Genomic DNA, 17,986 nt, shown 5'->3' with positions numbered 1-17,986 from the left:
AGGCTGTGTGGCGTGACCAGGCCGGCAGGGTGAGCAGTAAGAGGCAACCAGGCCCGTGTGTGTGGGGGGGGGGGGGGCAGTTAGGGACAACCAGGTCAGTGGGGGTGGTGCAGTTGGGGGTGACCAGGCCAGCAGGGGGGGAAATTTGGGCAATTAGGCTGGCAGGGGGGGCAGTGAGGGGTGACCAGGCCAGTGGGGGGGCAGTTAAGAGCGACCAGGCCGGCAGGGAGGGGACAGTTGGGGGCGACCTGGCCAGCAGCCGAGGGCAGTTAGGGGCAACAAGGCCAGTATGCAGAGGCAGTGAGGAGTGATCAGGCTGCGGGGGGGGGGGGGGGGGAGGGTGGCAGTTAGGGGCAACCAGGCAGGTGAGCGATTAGGAGCCAGTAGTCCAGGATTGTGAGAGGGATGTCCAACTGCCGGTTTAGGCCCGATCCTGGGGATTGGGCCTAAACCGGCAGTCAGACACGGGGATCAGACCTAAACCAGCAGTCAGACATCCCCAAGGGGTCCTGGATTGGAGAGGTTGCAGGCTGGGCTGAGGGGATGCCCCTCCGCCACCCGCACCCCCCCCCCCCCCGCATGAATTTTGTGCACCGGACCTCTAGTTGTAAAATAAAAGAAATGCAAATGGAAGAGTATAATTAAAGCAGGAGGCCATTTTTTACCTATAAGATGATGATAACCCATTTTGATGAGAATAAAAGAAAATTAGTATTATCTTACTGTTGGTTTCTGGAGGGCAATATGGCAATGTGTATCAAAAACTTTAGATTTAAAATGTCCATCACTTGACAAGACATCTAGTCTGGGTTTAGGAGTTTAATGTGTACATAAGTATCCTATATAATAAAAGGGTAATATGCAAATTGACCCTAACAGCAGAACGACTGGGAATCACTGGTCACTATGACACACACTGACCACCAGGGGGCAGACACTCAATGCAGGAGCTGCCCCCTGGTGGTCAGTGCACTCCCACAGGGCGAGCTTTGCTCATCCACAAGCCAGGCTGATGGCTGCCAGTACAGTGGTGGTGGTGGGAGCCTCTTCCGCCTCCTCAGCAGCGCTAAGGATGTCCTACTGCAGCTTAGGACTGCTCCCCACTGGCAAGTGGACATCCCCCAAGGGCTCCCAGGCTGCCAGAGGGATGTCTGACTGCTAGCTTAGGCCTGATCCTCTGGGGAGTGGGCTTAAGCCAGCAGGTGGACATCCCCCGAGGGGTCCCAGACTGCGAGAGGGCAGAGGCCGGGCTGAGGGACCGCCCTGAGTGCACAAATTTTTGTGCACTGGGCCTCTGGTTTAGATATAAGGAAGTTCACTGTGACATTGTTTATAATGTGGGGAAACTGGAGATAATTAAATGATCAATAAAAAAGATAGGTTAAGTAAGCTTGTTGATCCATATAGTGGAATATTATACACATTAAAATATGGGTAGGAAATATTTATTTTATAGGATGGATAGAAAAGAGGTTCTAGAACAGTATTATAATCCTATTTTTGAAAATTTTATATGTGTGTATAAAAAGAGTCTGAAAGAATATACATAAAAATATTACCAATGCTTGGATTATCAGTGCTTTTCCTATTTTGATTATCTATATTTCTTAGTATTTTAAAATATAATAAAATTAATCAGTGGCAATGGTTGGTACACATTTCACCCTTAGGCCTGACTGCTGCTCAATCTTCATATTTATCATTTTTCTAAAGCTGACCCTTTTCTTGTATCTTGAACCCATAGTTCCCCTGTTTACTCACTCCTGCTCTGGTCCAGCCCTGGCTCTGTGTTCCTGTTCTGTGAACTGGCCTTGCCTTTTCCAGTCATTTTCAACTTATTTTCTTAGTAACATCTTGAACCCCAGGTCTTCTAATACCAAGACCCAGATTTCCTGGCACTAATTGCCTTCCTGAAGATTGGCCCCCTGCCCCAAAATCCCAGGCTGGTGTCAGCAACCCGGTCCCTCCCAATAGACCTTCTTGATTCAGGTAAACTCCCACCCTCTACCTACTGGTAGGATGGTCAGCTTCTAACATGCATTGGGCTGCCTCTTGTTCCACTGCACCTGCCATTCCTTCTAAATATCTTGAGTTGCCTTCCCTCCCACCCTGACATGCCCAGCCGCCTGCTGCTGCATCCCAGCAATCCCAGTTTCCTGCACTTTCCAAGCTGCTCTGTGTCACTGCAGTTCCTTAGGTCCTCATACACTTCTCATGTTAAATTTTCCCCATGTTTTTCTATTTGCAACTACAAAACACAATAAAAGAATCAACTGGTAGTCAGCAACTTGCATTTTTGGTTGCACTTACCGTGGATATACCAATAGAGGGCACTCCTCCCATTGCTAAGCATGGTACTGAACTTGAAAGACTACCTCAGTGCCTCCCAACCAGGAAATAGCAAGAAATTAAACAGTGCTTAATTGTTTGTTTTATCTGTTGTTATACCCAGGTTTTACTTTGTTTTTCCCGGGATACGTCTGTGTTGGGTCACTTTGCATACAACAGTGCTTCACCACCAAGATCATACATAAGAGGTAAAATCTTAGTAACATAAAGGAAGTATTTTTAATGGCTTTATTTTATTTTATTTTTTGATAGACATTGATCCGTTGCCTCCCACATACACCCCAACCAGGGATCAAACCTGCAACCTGGGTATGTGCCCTGACCAGAATCAAACCTGCCACCTTTCAGTGTATGGGATGACACTCCAACCAACTGAGCCACACTGGCCAGGGCAAGGACATATTTTTTAACACTTACATTATCATAGCAAGACTATTTGCTCTCTCTATTGCTGTTTTTGTCTTACCTGTTGACTTCTATTTTCCCTTTTATAAGTTTACCACATGAATTTGCTTTTCTAATTTTTTAATTTTCTATATTTCTTCTCTCAAAATGTTCTACAACACTTAAAATTTTGGTATAAGTTGTATGCTAGTAATTCGTAGTGCTTTTTTCTCCTCTTTATCACTAGCTGCCTACAAGATAGTATCACTATTTCAAAATCCTGCATCACCTGACATCTGAACTGATTTCACCTGGAACCCTTTCCCAACTTCTCCTTTTGTTAAGTGGTAAACACCCAGCACTTAAAAGCTATTGAGTGGCCCCTCTGCTGTCCCCATAAAGAAACAGTTTCTCCTGTACCTACTAAGTCTGAGTGTCTGCCTGATTCCTCCAACCCCTGCCCTAGGACAAGCCCCATCACATGCTGGGATCAGGCTACCCCACCCAAGTTGGGGGCTCTCTCTGTTCCATTGCTCCTACCTTGAACTTATAGAAGCCTTTTGTTTGCTTGTTTCTTTAACATTATTTGCTAAAAAGCTGATTGTACAACTTAATTGTCTAATGGAATCACCTCTTAACTCGGCCAAGTTTTAAGGCCGTCCATCAGTTGCTCCTGTCTTAACCTAGCTAATTTTGCTTTCCTGATTACCCCACATTACCCCATATTCCAGATGCTCCCCTCATTTGGAAGGATTTCCACTGTTCCTCCCCCAAAATCATATGTCCTTGAAGAACTAGCCTATATCCCACTGAGCCATCAATCCATCATCAATTTCTCTCTCCTCTCAACCTCTAAAACACTGAAAGCCTGTGCCAGAAAATTTCGCAAACATATCCTCAGTGTTTCATGTTCCAGCCTGGATTATAGGCCACATGATTGAGGGACTGGCCTTATATTTATTTTGTTTGCCTCTTGACATCTAACCCAGTATTGAGCATCCACCAGGTGGTCTTTTCTTTCTTTCTTATCTATCAATCATCTATTTTTCCTTATTCTATTCTCTCCTTATACACACGATCAGTCCTGTTGTCTCCACCTTAACTTAAACTAGTCATGGTTCTTAATCTTCATTTTCTCTTTGCCACCACCCCCCTACAAGAATAAAAAATTATTTTAGAATTAATTAAAAATATTACCTTAAAGTTTAGAGCAAGATTGCATGTGACTTTTCCATAGACTCAAAGTGTTAGAAAAACTATCAATATAAACATAAAAACTTCCTAAAGATATTCAGAAGGTGGGGGAAAATTCAGAACCTTAATAGTTTTGAGGAAAAGCTATTTTTAAAGACTCTTTTAAACATTTGAATATGATGCGTATACTTTAATATTTTGAGACAGTTTTGATTTCAAATATTTAGCCTTGGAACATATGAACTGTTTTGGGATTCAGAAAGTATTACCACCGTATAGTTAAAGACATTTAATTTTTAACTTTTCAACACATTCTATAAAAATGTAAACTAATGAGGCGTTGCAAAGCTTAAGACTTGCTTTAATGAATAGATTAGAGCTGTTTCTAGTTAGCAAAAACAATTCTAAGCTCAAGAAGCTTGAAAGCATTTGTTCTTTTAATTATTTTGTATCACTTGCCTTCTACTTAAGTTTATACTGTTGATTTCAATTGATGAAAGGATTTGCTAATATCAGCAGGTTGACTGGCATATTTTCAAATTAATTTCATACCATAAAATGAAATGAGATTTTACTATTGTAGTTTTATTTTTTTAATCTTTATAGTTGAAAGTATTACATATGTCCCTCTTTTTTCCCCATTGACCCCTTCTAGCCCACCTCTACTCCCCACCCCAGGCCTTCACCACCCTATTGTCAGTGTTACTATTGTAGTTTTCTAAAATACCACTAATTATTAGTACATTCACAAAGTGAGTTAATTTGTTTGTTTTGTTTATTTAATCAGACTGAAACCCTCTATGGCTTTCTCTTCTAGGAAAACTAGGAATAGAAGAATATGCTGTCTTTTACCCACCAAATGGTAAGAGTAATGCTGTTGCTTCCTCTAGTGGGAAATAGGAAGATTACAACTTTTATAATAGGAATGACTTTCTTATTCTCTATCTTTAAATAGATAATTATCATCTAAAGCATACTTTCTGCAGGATACCGCTTTTAATGAGCTTTTCCATGTTTGTAGCAGGTTTGTGCACACTGTGATACCCTTTCTGGTCTTCCTTGAGACCAGAGGTAATATTTGTGGGGAAACTCAGCAGACAGGTGTCTAAGCCCAGGGCACTGAGTTTTTCTCTGAAGAACATGACTAGTCCACCCAGGAGCTCCCCTTTGCTTTACAGGAGCAGGGCACTAATGAGAAGTTGCCTTGTATTGCACTTTATTGTCCTCACAATTTTTTTAAAATATATTTTATTGATTTTTTACAGAGAGGAAGGGAGAGGGATAGAGAGTTAGAAACATCGATGAGAGAGAAACGTCGATCAGCTGCCTCCTGCACACCTCCCACAGGGGATGTGCCCGCAACCAAGGTATATGCCCTTGACTGGAATTGAACCCAAGACCATTCAGTCTGCAGGCCAACACTCTATCCACCAAGCCAAACCAGTTAGGGCATGTCCTCACAATTTGATAAGTATAGTGTTTACGAAATAAAAAGATTATGAAGAAATATATCACTGAAATAATATATTTTCATTATACAAAATGATCAACTGTATAATGACCTCATTACATATTAAATATTTATTTGAGATGATTAAATAGTTTTTAAGTTACGCGTCTTAAAAAGCAATATACAGCAGCCCTCATTATGATAATATTAAGCTGCACCTTGAAGAAGGTCTTTTGCTCCCAGTTAAGAACATGGGCTTTGTAATCCATCTGACCTGGGTTCAGATCCCAATTCTGCCAGCTCCCCCTGTGACCTTGGGTAAGTGACATGACTTCACTGAGCTTCAGATTCACCATCTAGGGTGTAACAGATGGTACAAGGTATAACACAGCACAGTGCCTGATGCATATGTAGTGAGTCCTCAGAAAATGCAGCTGTTACCAGTGTGTTTAGCTTCTTTACTGCCCACTCCATGTACAACTCACTGTTCTCTGTACCTCTCCGTGTGTGTCCCCGGTCCGCTCACGGCCACCGTCCTGCACCCCCTTCAGCACTGGTGTCCTCTGGGCCCACCCCACCTGGTTCTGCTGCCCTCCTTTCACACGGTTTCAGGGCCTTCTGATCTGCTCTCTTGGCTCTATTTGTTAATTACTCTAACATTTATATCTTCAGTTCTGATCTCTATAATAATTAACTCAAACTGAACCTGAACTCATTATCTTCCTATGCCCACTATTCAAAAGAGAAAAACAAAATTAAATTTTAAAACAAAACAAAGAACTGCTGTTTCTCTCAGTTAATTGTCCTCATCCAACACTAATTCAGGCCGAAAGCCCGGCAGTCGTCCTCTCAGTCTTGGACCCCTCATCTGGTAATTCACCAGAAACGCCCACTTTTATCTTCAAAATACACACAGGACCCCTCGCTTCCTCACTACACTGCTGTTTGCCCTCCTCGGGGCCTTACTGTCTCTGTTGCTCATTAACTGCTCCAGACCCCCCCATTGGCCTCTCTTCTCCCAGTCTTTCCTTGCCTTGCTCTAGCTTTCACAATGCTCTCCTTTTACACATCTAAAAGGAAAATGGCTATTTTTTCCTTAGAGGTGTCTTAATGGCTCCTCATCTCTTCATAAGTAATATCCAAGCCTCTTGGCATGGCACATGAGGGCATTTTCTTATCATATCAATATCAAACTATTAATCACACACACCCGTGAGCGCGCGTGCACACACACATGCACACACACACACCTTCTCTCACAGAAGCACCACGCTGCTTCCTACCTGGTTCCCGCCTCAGTTCCCAGGCTTGGAACAGCCCCTTCAGCCTCTGCTCACTGGACTGCCAAGTCTCAGCTCAGCACCTCCTCCTCAGGAAGCTGCCCTGCACCCCAGGGTCACCCAGGGCCCTTCTCTGGGCGCCCACAGCACCCAGTGTACAAAGCCTGGGTGTCTCTTGCTGTATTAGCTTGACAGTGTTTGTTTATGCTCTATCTCCCCTCTAGATTGCAAATTTCATGGGGTTCAGGACTATATCATTCATTTTTGTTCCCCCAGTATCTAGCTCTAGAAAGAGTTTAATGATCATTTATTTGAACTAATTAGAGGCTTTTTAATTTTAACATGTCTATATAACCATAGTTATATCTGTCTCACCAGAGACTTAATTTTCATATGACTTTTTATATTTGTCTAATCAGGAAATAAAACACCTCTGAAGAGCCAAAAGAGATGTCTGTGGAGTGAGGTTACTTCTGTTCCTCGGAGAGCTTTGCCAACCCAGTTTAGAACATACAGCTCTTACTAACACACAGGTCTAACAAACCTGGTTTACTGGTTTTATGCCCCCTTGTAAAAATGGAAGCATGGGAAGAGGCTGACAGAGATAGAAGAAATGACTGGCAATAGTAGAAGTGAAAAATCAGAGACCTTACAAAGGAAAATAGGAAACTATAAAACAGCATGTTAGAACATTGCAGTGAGTCAGTCCAGGACCGTTTCATGGAAGAGACAGTAACTGTGCCTTTAAAAAGGTATCTCTGGGTTGTAGCAAGTTATAGTAAGTTAAGACATGTATAATGAGCACAAAGTACCCAGAAAAAAAAATATTGCTATAATAGCAGTAAGAGTAGTTGCAGCAGTAGCTAACATTTTCCAAGCAATACTACACACCATGCAGAGTGCTGCATCCATTACATGTATTAATTCATTTAATCCTTACAAGAACCATCTGAGGCAGGTGCTAATATTATCTATTATCCCTATTTATAAAGAAGCCGAGGCACAGAGTGTTAACTCACCAGCTGGTGAGGGGTAGTGCCAGGCTCTGAACCCAAGCTCTCTGACAACATCCTTAATGCCTCAGAAAGCATTACTGAGTTTGTTACAGCATCTTTTAGAAGAAAAGAAAGCAGTTAACATATTGAAAAAGTAAAATATGTATATACTAGGTTCTAGGAAGACTTTCATCAAGAATAAAAATAGTTTAATGCTCAGTGGGGTAGCCCCACAGCTGTTCCTAAGCCAGTTCTTCAGGATCTTTCTTCTCTTGGGTTGTTTTAGAACTTCCCCAGACTCAGGGAGGACACTTCTCTGGGCAGTGAGTACACAGTGGCTGAACAGGAAGAGGCAAAGACCAGTTGGTCTGTTATCTCTTTAGTTTTTACTCAAGATGATAATCTGCAATGTTGTTATATTATCCAACATTTCTCAACCTCTGCCAAAGACAGGAGTACTTTGAAATCTCAAGGACACTTCTACCACCACCTCCAAAACTGGCCTTGTGCCGGAAGCCAATTCCAGCATGTCAGCAAGGACCGAATCATCTGGAATGGCTAAAGGCATTTCCCCAAACCTGAAAAGGGATGATTGCTTGGCTGCCAGACAGCTCAGGGCATCTTAATCTACATATTATTGCCTCCTACTGGCCAAATACCTGAACAGCTATAGGCATTTTCCCAATTCTGACAATGTTTCTGTAATATGAAACCTGACCCTTTGATGTCCTGCCTCGCCTCAGGACAATTTGTGTTAATAAAAAACATGGGGTCCTGAGACAAGGAAATCTTAGTTTCTTTAGCTAGGCTCCTCTGACCCACAAATGCCTTTCAAAATTATGTTTCGTCCCTGGACTCTCTATTAAGTTACACACAGCCCTTCTCCAGATTGCTGAACCCTTCTTAATGCCGGAACAAGAACCCCAGCAGCCTTGCTCACCTGGCCTCAGTGGCCCACACAGAGGGTGTGCCTGCAGCTCACTGACACTCCATTCCTGGCCAGGCAGGTGCTCAAAGGGGGTGGATATTTGCTCACTTGCCCACCCACCCATGACCCCCTTTCCCACGTGGACATGACAGGCCACCGTGGTGTCAAATGTCACCTCTTTACTTCATGAGAGGTCTTGTCAATGTGCAGGTTTCCATGGAACTGCAGGTTCATTAAACAGCTGGTGAGCAACATTTTTGAGCTGAGGGAGATTCCGCACAGGAATTTTATATGCTTTTCTTGTTTTTATTCTTTGTTCAACATGTATAACTTGTCTGTATTTATTCATTTAATAAATAGGTACTGCTCTGGCTCCCTCTTGGAGGTGAGTGACCCGCAGTAAAAGTGCCTGCTGCTAAGGAGCTTACATTCTAATGAGGAAGACATAGTAAACAAGTAAATAAATAGCTCACGAAAATAATTTCAGGGAGCCGTGAGCAAGAAAAGGGCAAAGAAATTGATTATAGGTAGGGAGTGGGGGGACATGGGTATTTTAGGGAAGATGGTCAGGAAAGGAGCCTCCTGTCACTCTAATGTAAGCTCCAAGCGGACAAGGACCGGAATAGTTCTGGTGCCCAGCAGGTATCCAGCACCTGGAGTCATGCATGGCAGGGGGTCCCTGGTCAGTCAGCATTCACACATGAATGAGGGAATGAAGGTAGAAGAATATGGAGGAGCAGGAACAGAAGCAAGAAGGCAAGACTTGCACTGACACACAGTGCTGGCTGAGACCGAAGCAAACTTCCCAATCTGCTGTGCCATTTGATTCCTATAAGACAGAGAAGGTCATTCATTGCCAGGGGACATTAAGTAGAGGAGTTGTTCTTTTTTTTAATTAAATCTTTATTGTTCAGATTATTACAGTTGTTCCTCTTTTTTTCCCCATAGCTCCCCTACACCCGGTTCCCTCCCCACCCTCCGCCCTCACCCGCCCCCACTGTCCTCATCCATAGGTGTACGATTTTTGTCCAGTCTCTTCCCGCATCCCCCACACCCCTTTCCCTCCCGAGAATAGTCAATCCACTCCCTTTCTATGCCCCTATTCTATTATAATCACCAGTTTATTCTGTTCATCAGATTATTTATTCACTTGATTCTTAGATTCACTTGTTGATAGATGTGTATTTGTTGTTCATAATTTGTATCTTTACCTTTTTCTTCTTCTTCCTCTTCTTAAAGGATACCTTTCAGCATTTCATATAATACTGGTTTGGTGGTGATGAACTCCTTTAGCTTTTCCTTATCTGTGAAGCTCGTTATCTGACCTTCAATTCTGAATGATAGCTTTGCTGGATAAAGTAATCTTGGTTGTAGGTTCTTGGCATTCATCACTTTGAATATTTCTTGCCACTCCCTTCTGGCCTGCAAAGTTTCTGTTGAGAAATCAGCTGACAGTCATATGGGTACTCCCTTGTAGGTAACTGAGTTTCTTTCTCTTGCTGCTTTTAAGATTCTCTCTTTGTCTTTTGCTCTTGGCATTTTCATTATGATGTGTCTTGGTGTGGTCCTCTTTGGATTCCTTTTGTTTGGGGTTCTCTGCATTTCCTGGACTTGTAAGTCTATTTCTTTCACCAGGTAGGGGAAGTTTTCTGTCATTATTTCTTTAAATAGGTTTTCAATATCTTGCTCTCTCTCTTCTTCTGTCACCCCTATAATTCGGATGTTGGTATGCTTAAAGCTGTCCCAGAGGCTTCTTACACTGTCTTCGTATTTTTGGATTCTTTTTTCATTTTGCTTTTCCGGTTGGGTGTTTTTTTGCTTCTTCGTATTTCAAATCTTTGACTTGATTCTTGCGATCTTCTAGTCTGCTGTTGGAACTCTGCATAATATCCTTTATTTCAGTTAGTGTATGCTTAATTTCTAGTTGGTCCTTTTTCATAACCTCAAGTGTCTCACTAGATTTCTTAAGGGTCTCACTACATTTATCGGTGGTCTCACCAGACTCTTTGAGGGTCTTACTAAATTTATCAGTGGTTTCTAGAAAGTTCTTGAAAAACCTTAAAAGTGTGGTTTTGAACTCTATAGCCAGTCATTTGCTTTCCTCATTTCTGTCATTTGTGTCCTGTTTCTTTGTCTCCGCATCTTTTATGTTTCCCTGTGTTGATAAAGTGGCTTTCTGTGCTAGGTGTCCTATAGGACCCTGTGACTCAGCCTCTCCAATTACCTGAGGTGGACACTCTTGGTGCACCCCTTTGTGGGCTTTGTGCGCAGTCTTGTTGTAGTTAAGCCTTGATTGTTGTAGGTATCACTGGAAGGAATTGACTTCCAGGCCAATTGGCTGTGAGAATCAGCTGTGTCTACGGTGGGAGAACTTCTGTGCTGAAGACACCCTTCTGGGGCAAGACTTGCTTCAGTGGGGCTTTGGTGCTCACTGAGTCTGCCCCCTGAGTGTGTCCCTTATGGATCTGAGGAGTTGTAATCTGGCTCTTGGATCTAAGGAGGTGCTAATCAAGCCTCTCCCTGAGGTTACCCAGCAGGAGCTACGAAGAGATCTGCAGATTCCCCTTCCTTGTTTGGTGTTTGGAGGTGCCCAGATGAGGCCCAGCTGTGAAGCAATTCAAGCTGCTGTGGGGCCTTGGGCCTTCTCTTGGAAGTTCTGGGTGTGTCTGGCCCAGCTGCAGTTTATTAGGTAATTTTCAGATTGCAAAGGGCCAGGGCATTCATATGCAAAAGCCTCTGCCACAGCTTGGGTGGGGCGGGGGTCTCAGGGGATCAACAGGGCAGAGCAAGCAGCTATGGCTGATCCTCAGCCCTGCCCTAAGGGGCCGAGCCTCTCAGTGTCCCAGTAATTTAATTGCTGCAAGCACCTCTGAGAGAAAGCCGCCCTCAAGTTCTGAGTTCTGCCTGCTGCCAGACAGTCCAGTTTCTCCCCGTATGAGTCTGGGTCCCCAGAGACTTCCCAGAACTGGAGTTCAGAGCAGTTGGGGGCTTGAGACTCCCTCCCGATTCAAAAAGACAGCCTCGTCCTCAGTTGCCAGCCCTTTCCGTGCGCCTCTGTACCTCTGCACTTTACTTCCGCACCTCCTCTGAGTCTCAGTGCTTTTCTCTTTCCTTCTAGTTGTAGAATTTCCACTCAGCCAGCCTTCCTGTGGTTCTGGATGATGTCCGTTTTGTCTTTTAGTTGTATTTTTGAAGTTGTTGTGGGAGGCAGCAATATCCAGTGTTTACCTATGCTGCCGTCTTGGTTTTCTCCAAGTAGAGGAGTTTTAAGACTCTGGAGCAGTGGTTCTCAACCAAGGGCAATTCTAACCCCACTTTCCAACCCTCCGAGAACATTTAGCAATGTCTGAAGATGCTTCTCATTATCACAACCAGAGGGAAGAAGGTACCACCCGTATCTCATGATGCTACTAAATGTCCTACAGTGCACAGGACAGCTCCTTGCAGTAAAGATTAGGGAAGGTTTTTGGAAGAAATCATGAAAATAGGTCATTTTAAATCTGCTTGCAAGTCTCCAGTTGATAAATAGCAATGCACTTTATCATCTATATTAATTAAATAAATTCAAAACATCTCATAATCTAACATTCATTTGATGTGTAACTTGAGACATAAGTTGTAAACCTAATTAAAAGGTTATATCAAGTATGACTTTTAGATTGATATTTAAATACAGATATGTTCTGATGTTTAGGGAAATTTTAAGTACTGAAAGTAACAAAGTCATATTCTGAATTTCGAATTCAGGAAGATCATGGAAATACTTAGAACACAATTTATCTGTTGTCCTAATTCCTATTCTTCCTGAGTTCATGTGGAATGAGGATAAACAGAGGAAATGATTATTTCAACAAATGAATTAAATAAACTGTACTACGTAATCCCAAATGAAAGAGTGTTAAAATTTGCTTTTAACTGGAGTGATGGTAAAATGAATCAGCTGTGAGAGTTATGGTACAACTATAAATGTTTAAGTATTGAGACAGGGAGGAAATGAAGGGAAAATATTTAATAAGTGCAAAGCATGTTAATATTTGGGGTATCTCTGAGTCATATTTACTATTTATATCTCATCTAGTTTAGGATTTATTTTTGTTGACAATGTTTACCTTTCTGAGTTTTGTCAAAAGCCCATTAAATCTGTACTTTGTGACATTATTCCTATTGAATGGAGTGGGCAATTAATATTTAAGACTTTCTTCAGATTGATAAGGGAAGGCTAGGATCTTAAAATAATCATTCATAGCAGACTCTTAGGCTAGATAAGAGATGGTGTCTCACATCCCAATGTCTGCTAGAAGTAATACTCCTGGACGATGGCCAGGTGGGTGAAACTCAACCCTTGAAACATTGAAGCGATGAGAGCCAAAGGAAAGTATTTTAAAACACTGGCCAAGAACATGACAGCCTCTAAGATCAAAGACATGTTCTAGGTGGTATGTGCCCTAGAGTGTTAATGGATTCTTCAGTGCTTCTTGTGCCTCCTACTTCTGTTTGCCAGAATCTTGACTTTGTCCTTCTTCAACAGAGTGGACTGTGTACCTTTTCTTGGAGTCTTAAGCCCTGGTTAATCTTGATTAAGCTGAAACGAATCCTTATCTAACACAGAACAAGATTTTCTTACACTTAAGCTGATGCTGAAATGTGGTACTCTCCAATCTGAGAGCATAAAATAGCTACAGTTATTGACGCATCCGCTGTGTATTAAACACTATACTTGTGTACTTTAAATATATTAACTCATTGGTGTTTAGTACAACCCCATGAAGTTGGTCTTATTGGCCAGTGATTTTCAGGAATAAAAATGGAGACGCGGAGTGTTGGTAGTTTGCCCAGAGTCACACAGAATTCAAATTCCATCTCCATGTGACTTCATTGGCCATTTCGAAGCAACACTTAGCTACTGAGAGTTTCCTGTTCTATATGGTGATTGCTCATTCATAAATTATTCTTATACTTTAATATTTTATTTATAAGCCTTGATTATATTTATAATTGCTCAATTTTCTATCATTAACAACACAAATTGAGCATCTTACTCGTAGAAGATACTGTATTGCATGGTGAATTGTGGCCATTGCCTCATATAGCTTATACCTTATGTGCTTAAAGAACAATTATTGATTTCAGAACTTGGGGGATATGTAATGAAAGTGTGATTAACTGTGAGTTGTCTTAATACATGCATCTCTTTCTGCTGCTTGGCAGTTCACTACTTCATTCACTGTAAGTTTCTAATTAAAAGTGCCTTGTCCTGACTAAGGTGTTCTTACACTTAGCAGACTCTTAATAAATATTTGTAGAAGATGAAAATCATAATAGTAAGATCTTCATCTCTGACTACCTTAATCTGCTTTTGCAAATGTTTCTATAATAACTTAGTGAAAGGAAAACATTTTTGCAGTAAGATTATAGGAGTTTTATATACAGTAATAGCAATCTGCTTTGAGAGTTTATTCTGTTGGGAGAGAGAAAAACAAAAAAAAAGTGATTACAATACACTATGATAAGAGAAGGAAACATTAGTTAAGTATAGACTTAGCATCATCAAGTGTGATGCTGAGCACATTACATACATGACCTTATTTAATCCTCACAACCTCACTGGTATTATCCAATGAGGTTGAAGAATTAAAGGTGAAGACGGGTCTATTCCTAACCTTTGTAGGGCTCAGGGCAGGAGTGCAAATAGAGGCCCACCTACCATAAGTCTAGATATTTAAACATTATACATCAGACTAATAAACTGATAAAGTCTACTCTGTTTTCTTGTCTTAACAGATAAAGGGCTGGGCAAAAGTAGGTGTAGAGTTGTGAGTACACAAAAGAGTTTATTCTTACATTATTTATTAATTATTGTATTATTTATTTTTATTATAACTGTAAACCTACTTTGCCCATCTCTGTATTCCTTCATAGCAATCTGGAAGTCAGGTTCAAATTCAGATTCCCAGGCTCCTCAGCAGTCCTTAGCTGTGGTATCCCCACCCCTTCCCAGGCATGGCTCCATCCCACACCTGGACAGACTTCATGCTTGTGCACGTGGACCTCCCAGCCTGCAGGTGCACGCTCTGTTCACACCTTCCACAAATAGCCCCCTTTGGCCACCTCTCCACCCAGAGGGCGGCTCCACCGAAGAGGCCAGGCAGAGCCTGGAAGCTGGCCAGGGGCCTTTGGGCTGGGAATTTCAGGCTTGGGCACCTGGGTTGTGTTCTGAAAGGAGGGACATGGACTCTGGCTGAGGGGTACAGTTAGAAGTGGGCCAGAGCAGGCCCACCTTTACTCCATGCCCCCTCCCCTGCTCCTGCCTTGGTCTAAGAGTAGTACCCGAGGAGGAAACAGGTTGATGAACTGATACAAGCGTACATGGTGGAAAGTGGGGTAGCCAAAATCATGCCGACTGTCTATGTGCATAGAGGAGAAGGGACACCTCAATCAGCCAGGGCAAGTGAGCTGATACAAGGGTACGATTAGTGAATTGACTGGGGGTAAGGAGCAGGGACTCTCAGGGAGACCTGCGGAGGAGTGTTGATTTTAAAACCTTGAAGGGGCGGGTCCAGCACGGGGCTGGAGGTGGAGGAGAGCATTGCCTACAGCCCTTGTCCTGCACCCGCCGAGGCTGAAGGAGGGGTGGCAATCAAGTCAGTAGGATTAGAGTTGTACTTGAGGGTTAGGGAAGAGAGAAGAGGCTGCTGATGTTAGATTCTGGCCAAAGCCTGAACAGTGAAGTGTCCTTTCCCAGAGGGACAGAGAAGAACACAGTCACATTTCGGGCTGAGGGCTGAGGGAGAACTAGAAGGCAAAGATGGCTCACAGCTTTCTTCCCTGAAGACCAAGGGCTAAGGAGTCCTTTACAGAAACAGGGAATCCAGAATGAGGCACGTGATACTGGGCTCTCCCAGTTTGACTTGCAGGTCAATAAAGACATACTGGCGGAAGGAGAGAGAAAACAAATACGACAGAATGGGAAAGTAGCTACAGGCAAGGAGTGGGCTGAAGAGAGAACCAGCCACAAGCATGTACACATGCACACATGCACACATGTGTACATGCACAGCAGCAGGAGTTTCTGGGAGGCAGGGAGCCTGATCTGCCAGGGGCATCAATGCCTGGAAGGCTCCAATTGGAGAAGGAACTTTTAGTTGCTCTGGGCCAAGACACACAGAGGAGATCCCTGGGTTTAGCAGTATAAGTTGGGGTTATAGGGCTAGAAACCAGTTTACAAAGAGTTGAGGACATATAATGAGAACATAAAGGAAGTTAACTTAGATAATTTTCAAAAAATTAAGCCCGGCTTCATGGGAAGGAGAGAGACTAGAGATTTGTTTGATGGGAAAGTGGGGCCCAGGGAAAGAAATGGATGTTTAGTGATGACAGTGTTAAGGATATTTCTAATAACATATGACATCCTTGGCTGAAAGGCTGCAGTGGAATAGGAGAGACTGGAGCTGTGAGTACTTTGCTAGGACCCACCCACCCCTGCCTCCCTCCATTAGGGGGAGAGCGAGCAGATGCCCCGCTCTCCGCCTGGAGCCCTGCTAATCTGCACTGACTGATCCCAGTCTGTCAGTCACCACCGAAGCCCGGGCTTCCAGGCCACTCCCACCCTGGGGCTCTCACCTCCATGGCCTCTGTGGCTCTTTTGTCAGTGAGGCCTCCCCCTTCCCTCCTTGGTTTCCCTTCATAGCACTTACCACTGTCCAGCATCTACTCACTATTTCGTTATGATATTTCTATCCCCAATAAAAAGGAAGCTCTAACTGTCAGGACCGTGTCCGGCACATGTAGAGGCTCAAACATATTTGCCGAGTGTTGCACATGAGGGGAGGAGGGGAGAATGGATGGGCAGGATTCCAAAGCCGAGGTTGGCCAATTCTTTCTGAAAAGGGCCAGGTGGGAAATATCTTACATTTTCTGGCCACAAACAGTCTCCATCACACATTCTTTTTTGTTGCTTTTAAAAAATAATCCCTTAAAATGTAAAAGCCATTTTTAGCTCATGAGCTGCACGGAAACAAGCCAGGGACCTGACTAGCTTGCCCGCCGCGGGGAAGTCAGGGAACCAGGCCTGGGGTACAGGTGAAGCTGTCAGCTCCTCAGGGAAGTGAGAAAACCTGAAACATGTGAGGGGCACTGGGGTAATGAACAGGCAGTGGGGGGCTCACGGCATCCCCCCTCGCATCCCCCTCCTCTGAGGAGCAAAGCGAGGCCTGGCATTGGGTGTGAAGAGCAGGAGAGGTTAGAAGAACGGATGGGAAGAGAACATTGATAAGCAGCCCAGGATTCAGCCACAGATGGACAACACGAACGGAGTGTGTTCTGGAAGATGAGAGGAAATGGGTGCCATTTTACAGCTTGTGATGCTGTAAAAATCCAAAGGTGGTTGGTGGCACACTTGTTCCCGATAATATTGGATTTTCCTCATATTCTTTGATAGAATTACTTCTAGAAACAACAAAGGGATATGAGCTTATTTGTGAATGACCATATCAATATTAACTTTTATTAAGGGCCTATGATGATTATTTATTAATGGCTAAGTTACAGCCATATCTCATTAATCATATCCTGAAGCTCTAGCATTATCTCTGGTTGACAGATGAGGAAACTGAAGCTTAGAGAAGTTAAGAATCTCACCCAAAGGCATAAAGTTGTTAAATGATAGAGCTAGATGAACCCAATCGAATCTGTCTGACACTCAGTCTGTGCTCTTAACTTACCATGATAAGGTGCTAATTAATGAATTACTATCAGCGTGGAAGGCGTCTCTAGTGACAAGTCCTATCGTCACTCTGCCTTGTTCAGACTTTTAGATGAGGACGTAGATGGTATACTTAGAATACCTCAGTACTATGGGTCCAGGAAGAGTAGGGAATATAGGATTGTCCCAAATTGGCATGGCTCACTGAAGAACAGATGTGACAGAGGAGAGAGTATAATCCTTTACCTAGGTCAGAAACAACTGCACAAGTGCAGCGTCTTAGCTGTGTGGTGCGCAGGGAGGGAAAATGCTTGGCGGTTTCAGTCACCTCACTTTAAGGACTGTGGTGAGCTACAGGGGAAATAGAGTAAGGAAGCTCTTCAGGGCCACTGTGTCGGGAACCACTAACGAGACCCATAAAGCCTTCTGTGCTTGAAAAATAAAATTTAAAAAGAAACTCATAAAGTCTTAGAACAAAAAACAAAAACCTGGTGGTAATGGGGGTTGGGAGTGGGGGCGGAGGGGAGTAGAACAAAGTCCTCAATATTTCTGAACGTTTTCAAAGAGGACAAGTTAGACTTGTTCTGTGTGACCTCTGTGGTCAGACCTGGGAATAACAAGTGAGGCTTCCATGAAGCCAGAGCTCAACCCAGCATGAGGAATAACTCCCCCGAGTTAAACCTGTTCAACGTTTGTAACCGGTTG

The 17,986-nt window shown here is 43.2% G+C and overlaps 1 protein-coding gene across 1 annotated transcript in view; it reads left to right on the top strand.

Annotated features, from left to right (window-relative positions):
* The window catches only part of TBC1D19 (TBC1 domain family member 19), a 113,955-nt gene that overhangs the window by 79,058 nt on the left and 16,911 nt on the right, over positions 1 to 17,986 (top strand). The window contains exons 14-15 of the mRNA XM_081101976.1: positions 2,453 to 2,537; positions 4,745 to 4,789. Of these exons, the coding sequence (XP_080958102.1) occupies positions 2,453 to 2,537; positions 4,745 to 4,789 (130 nt within the window). The remainder of the gene's footprint in view (positions 1 to 2,452; positions 2,538 to 4,744; positions 4,790 to 17,986) is intronic.

The sequence above is a fragment of the Myotis nattereri genome (assembly GCF_964212035.1).
Source record: "Myotis nattereri genome assembly, chromosome: 1".
NCBI classification, from domain to species: Eukaryota; Metazoa; Chordata; class Mammalia; order Chiroptera; family Vespertilionidae; genus Myotis; species Myotis nattereri.
This window is presented reverse-complemented; position numbering and strand designations above follow the sequence as displayed.